This window comes from Nicotiana tomentosiformis, chromosome 12 (assembly GCF_000390325.3).
Source record: "Nicotiana tomentosiformis chromosome 12, ASM39032v3, whole genome shotgun sequence".
Classification (NCBI taxonomy): domain Eukaryota; kingdom Viridiplantae; phylum Streptophyta; class Magnoliopsida; order Solanales; family Solanaceae; genus Nicotiana; species Nicotiana tomentosiformis.
In genome coordinates this window covers 65,956,808-65,963,091 of record NC_090823.1, presented here as the reverse complement: position 1 = coordinate 65,963,091, position 6,284 = coordinate 65,956,808, and the positions used below count along the sequence as shown (strand labels likewise).

The following is a 6,284-nucleotide window of genomic DNA, read 5'->3' as shown; positions in this document are numbered from 1 at the left end:
GCTTTAACCCCACCAGAAAATCAGAAGATCGATGAAGATGATGATCAAAGGATCCCTCGATCCTTCGTGGTTCCCGATGATTCCGACGCTACCAAATCAATGGTTGAGGAGTTGGAGCAAGTCACACTAATCGAGCGCTAGCCTGAACGGAAGGTATACCTGGGAAGGTGGTTGACCCCCGAACTCAGGAAAAAACTTATTCAATTTCTTATCGATAACGTAGATTGTTTTGCCTGGTCCCATTTAGATATAACAGGGATTCCACCAGATATAATGTCACATCGGCTAAGCTTGGACCCTAGGTTCATACCGGTGAAGAAAAAGAAAAGACCCCAGTCCGAGGTAAAGCACGCATTCATAAAGGATGAGGTAACCAAACTTCTCAAAATAGGGTCCATTCGGGAGGTGAAATATCCTGAATGGTTAGCCAATGTAGTTTTAGTGCCTAAAAAAGGGAACAAACTTAGAATGTGTGTAGATTATAAGGATTTGATCAAAGCATGCCCCAAAGATTCCTTTCCGCTGCCTAACATCGATCGCATGATCGATGCCACGGCCGGCCACGAGATCCTTACTTTTCTCGATGCCTATTCCGGGTATAATCAAATCCAAATGAACCCGGAAGACTAGGAAAAGACTTCATTAGTCACCAAGTATGGAACATATTGTTATAATGTGATGCCCTTCGGGCTAAAAAATGCAGGAGCTACTTACCAACGCCTAGTAAACAAAATGTTCGAGGAACAAATAGGTAAATCAATGGAAGTTTATATTGATGACATGCTAGTTAAGTCTTTGCGCGCAGAGGACCATTTGACCCATTTGCAGGAAACATTCCAGATTTTAAAGAAATACAACATGAAGCTCAACCCGAGAAGTGTGCTTTCGGGGTCGGTTTGGGCAAGTTCCTTGGCTTCATGGTGTCAAATCGGGGGATCGAGATTAACCCCAATAAAATCAAGGACATCGAAGACATCGTCATCGTGGACAGCGTCAAAGCTGTACAGAGGCTAACGGGATGGATTGCAGCCTTAGGTCGATTCATTTCAAGGTCATCATATCGAAGTCACAAATTTTTCTCTCTACTCAAAAAGAAGAACGATTTCGCTTGGACCCCGGAATGCAAACAGGCATTAGAGGAATTAAAGCAAAATCTATCGAGCACACCACTGCTTCATACTCCAAAAACAGACGAAAAACTTTGCCTGTACTTGGCAGTATCATAAATCGTGGTAAGCAGTGTCCTAGTTCGAGAAGAGCAAGGTACGCAATTTCCCGTCTATTATGTAAGTCGAACCTTAGGAGAAGCAGAAACTAGATATCCACACTTAGAAAAATTGGCACTTGCACTGATAAGCACCTCTAGAAAGTTAAGGCCGTACTTTCAATGTCACCCTATATGCGTATTGACCACTTACCCACTCCGTAATATTTTGCACAAGCCCGAACTATCAGGACAATTGGCCAAATGGGCCGTCAAACTCAGTGGGTACGATATCGAATATCAACCCCGTACGGCCATCAAGTCTCAAATTTTAGCGGACTTCGTGGCCGATTTCATGCCGACCCTCGGGTATATCATCGGGGTTATGGACCCTTTTTACGGACGAGACTTCGAACATAAAGGGGTCCGGGCTAGGCATCGTTTTAAAGCCACCCACGGGTAATACTATAAGGCAATCTATCAAAACTACTAGGCTGACTAACAATGAGGCCGAATATGAGGCCATGATTGCAGGTCTCGAGCTAGCTAAAAGCTTGGGAGCAAAAGTCATTGAAGCCAAGTGTGACTCTTTGCTGGTGGTAAATAAAGTAAAAAAAATCTTCGAAGTTCGAGAAGATAGAATGCAAAGGTATATGGACAAACTGCAGGTCGCTTTGCACCATTTCAAAGAATGGACTTTACAGCATGTTCCACGAGAGCAAAACAGTGAGGCCGATGCACTTGCAAATTTGGGATCATCAGTCGAGGAAGGCGAGATAAGCTCGGGGACTGTCGTTTAACTCTCGAGATCCACGATCGAAGAAGGTCATGCCGAGATAAATTCTACAAGCTTAACCTGGGATTGGAGGAATAAGTATATTGAATACTTAAAGAATGGAAAGCTCCCATCGGACCCTAAATATTCGAGGGCCCTACGAACCAAAGCTACTCGATTCACATTAACTGCAGATGGAACGTTATACCAAAGGACATTTGATGGACCATTCGCAGTATGCTTAGGTCCAGGAGACACTGACTACGTCCTGCGTGACGTACATGAGGGCAATTGTGGAAATCACTCCGGTGCCGATTCATTAGTCCGAAAAATAATCAGGGCAGGGTATTATTGGATCGATATGGACAAAGATGCAAAGGAGTTTGTTCAAAAATGTGACAAATGTCAAAGGTTTGCACCAATGATCCATCAGCCCGGAGAGCAACTTCATTCAGTCCTATCCACATGGCCATTTATGAAATGGGGAATGGATATCGTCGGCCCTCTGCCATCGGCCCCAAGTAAAGCTAAGTTTATTTTATTTATGACTGACTATTTCTCTAAATAGGTTGAAGCACAGACGTTCGTGAAAGTAAGAGAAAAAGAGGTTATAGACTTTATGTGGGATCATATCGTATGTCGATTCGGGATACCCACCGAAATAGTGTATGACAATGGGAAACAGTTTGTCGGCAGCAAAGTGATGAAATTCCTCGAAGACCACAAAATAAAAAGAATATTATCAACACCGTATCACCCTAGTGGGAACGGACAAGCCTAATCAACGAACAAAACTATCATTCAAAACCTAAAGAAAAGGTTGAACGACGCTAAGGGAAAATGGAGGGAAACCCTACCCAAAGTTCTTTGGGCATATCGAACTACATCAAAATCTAGTACGGGGGCAACCCCGTTCTCCTTAGTGTATGGTTCCGAAGCATTAATACCAGTCGGAGAACCCAGCGCAAGGTTTCGACATGCATCGGAGGAATCAAACCACAAGGCTATGAGTACTAGCCTCAAATTATTAGATGAAAAATGAGAGGCGGCACTTGTTCGAATGGCTGCGCAAAAGCAATGAATTGAAAGGTACTACAATAGAAGAACCAACCTCCGCCACTTCAGGATCGGGAATTTAGTCCTGAGGAAGGCCACCGCCAACACTCGAGATCCTAATGAAGGGAAGCTCGGCCCAAATTGGGAAGGACCCTATCAAGTCCTCGATATAGTCGGAAAGGGGTCTTATAAACTCGGAACGATGAATGGCGAACCATTACCAAACAACTGGAACATATCACTTCTCAAACGATATTGTTGTTAAGGTATGGTTTTCCCCCTTCTTTTGTCTATATATATTTGACGCTAATTCATTGCGGGAGTTCAACCAAAGGCATCGAGACCTTAGATTTTAAAGTACGTGTTGCACACTTTTTCCCTTAGACCGGTTTTTATCCCAATCGGGTTTTTCCGGCAAGGTTTTTAACGAGACAACAACTACGTGCTACCTGAGGACAATTCGATAGTATCCAAGGCTTCTTTACAATTAACCTCGAATACTATAAAGCCCAAGAGCAACACTCAGCTATAAAGCCCAAGAGCAACACTCACTCAACTATCTTATATCCAAGAAAGATTCCCCTATTTCGAGATTTATTATGCAAATAGGCTTAAGGTAAATCAATGAGTACGAGCAACACTCACTCAACACTCACTCGGGGACTAACTATTAAGCCTATGGGCTATATTACTTTGAGTTTGAAATCACTCACTCGACTATTAAGCCTACGGGCTACATTACTTCGAGTTCGAAATCACTCACTCGACTATCAAGCCGACGGGCTACATTACTTCGAGTTCGAATCACTCACTCGACTAATAAGCCTACGGGCTACATTACTTCGAGTTCGAATCACTCACTCGACTATTAAGCATACGGGCTACATTACTTCGAGTTCGAATCACTCACTCGACTATTAAGCCTACGGGCTACATTACTTCGAGTTCGAAATCACTCACTCGACTATTAAGCCTACGGGCTACATTACTTCGAGTTCAAATCACTCACTCGACTATTAAGCCTACGGGCTACATTACTTCGAGTTCAAATCACTCACTCGACTATTAAACCTACGGGCTACATTATTTCGAGTTCGAATCATTCACTCAACTATTAAGCCTACGGGCAACATTACTTCGAGTTCGAATCACTCACTCGACTATTAAGCCTACGGGCTACATTACTTCGAGTTCGAATCACTCACTCGACTATTAAGCCTACGGGCTACATTACTTCGAGTTCGAAATCACTCACTCGACTATTAAGCCTACGGGCTACATTATTTCGAGTTCGAAATCACTCACTCGACTATTAAGCCTATGGGATACATTATTTCGAGTTCAAAATCACTCACTCGACTATTAAACCTACGGGCAACATTACTTCATGTTTGAATCACTCACTCGACAATTAAGCCTACGAGCTACTCTTATTTTGAGTTCGAAGCAAAGCGCTCACTCAACCATTAAGTCTACGGGCTACGTTACTTCAAGTTCGAATCACTCACTCGACTAAATTGCCTAAAGCCTTATGAAAACCTTAATAAGGCATAAATGAAACAAAATCTTCATAAGTCAGAAATTAAAGGCAAGTCGGGAAAAGAAAAGATATTTATATATGCATACAAGATTGTTTACAACATCCAAAATGGAAATTAAGGGCTAAGTTTCTTGGTTATCTCCGGGGGCGGTATCTTCCCCATCAGGGTCCTCCCCACTCTTAGATTCGCTCTTGTTCCCATCACCATCATCATCATCATCGGAGGCCAAGGCCCCAGCATCGGCTTCAAGCTCTTTTGCCTTTATTATCTCTTCAGTAAGAGCGAAGCCTCGAGCATGGATCTCCTCGAGGGTTTCCCTCCGAGATAGGCATTTGGCAAATTCGGCTATCCAATGTGCTCGAGTTCGAGTGGTCTAAGCTACTTCTCTCGCATCTGACTGAGCGGCCTCAGCATCAGCCCGATAAATAGCCACAAATGCGTCTGCATCGGCCTTCGTCTTTTCAACATTGGCAAGTTCAGAAGCCAACCGAGCCTCGAGCTCCTCTGTTTTCCTTGCTTGAACCGAGCTTTTTTCCTTCAGACTTTGAAATTGATCTTTGGCCGATGATAATTGGGCTCGAGCAGCCTCTTTCTCTGCAGCAAAGAGGTCCAAATTTCCTTTCCATTTCAAGGACTCTGCCTTTATCACATCGACCTCCTCACGGAGCTTCCCGATCATCTCAAGCTTCTGCTGTAGCTGTGAGACCAAAAGATTAGCCATCATTCCAGTATTGAATCCATAGGATTTTAATAGTGTCATTACCTGCTCAGACAGATCGGTTTGATCTTGGTGAGCTTTGGCCAACTCAGCTCGAAGGTCCTTGATTTCTTTTCCCTTTTGCCCTAAGAGGAGTTTAAGGGCCTTTCTCTCCTCTGTGGCCCGTTGGAGATCGGCCTCGTATCGACGCAGCTTAGCTCGGGATTGAGAATATGCTTCTCGATGAGCTACCACTGCCTACAAAGAAAGAAGAAACAAAGTAAGAAAATAAAAATAGACATAAGAGATAATACCAACAAAATAATTCAAGGCTTACCTGATTTAAAGCCTGCTGCACTCCGTGAAAAAGATTTGATGCACCACTAGTACCGGCAGCATCCTTGACACTGGCAAACAGATCACAAAAAGGATCCTCTCCATCATGTGGCTCGTCTAGTTCGAGGGCCCCTAAAGCTTGGGCTTCCTGAATCGCATCTTCGGAAAAAGCAGAGAAGGTGGGCAAGTCTTTGATTGCTACTGCCCCAAGTGAGTCACTTGGGGCATTCTCTTCGGTTCGAAGAGATTCGGGGAGAGCCCCTTCAGACGCATCCCCCATCCGGTGGCTTCGATGGGAAGCATCATCAATCTCCAAAAACTTGGGGACTCCGCCCGAATATTTCTTCAATATATCCTCAGTTCGAGGCGGAGCCTTATAAACCACCATTGATCTAGCTGCCTGTGGAGCATCGGTGGTCTTCTTCGATCGGGCCACCAGTACGGACCCGTCATCTTCCTTTTCCTCATCTTCATCCCTTTGATACTGAACTGATTCTTAGGTCAAAGGGATGGCATTCTTCCTCGACTTACGAGTTGACCTTGCCTTCAGTTTTGGATTTTCGGAAGTAGAGGCCCATTTTCTCTTATTTCCCTCCGCCGGTTTAGAAACCGGGTCCGAGGCTTCTTCCTCGCCAGGCAGGGACCTCAAAATCGCATCTCTGCCCAGACCTACAC

At 44.2% G+C, this 6,284-nt stretch overlaps 1 protein-coding gene across 1 annotated transcript; it reads right to left on the bottom strand.

The window, feature by feature from the left end:
* Nucleotides 1-4,697: 4,697 nt before the first annotated feature.
* Nucleotides 4,698-5,997, bottom strand: LOC138902788 (uncharacterized). Its single transcript, XM_070190687.1, has 4 exons — nt 5,611-5,997; nt 5,340-5,531; nt 4,975-5,273; nt 4,698-4,893 (listed from the first exon to the last, which is right to left on the bottom strand). The coding sequence occupies exons 1-4, from the start codon at nt 5,995-5,997 to the stop codon at nt 4,698-4,700; spliced, it is 1,074 nt and encodes a 357-aa protein (XP_070046788.1).
* Between the last annotated feature and the right edge of the window lie 287 nt (nt 5,998-6,284).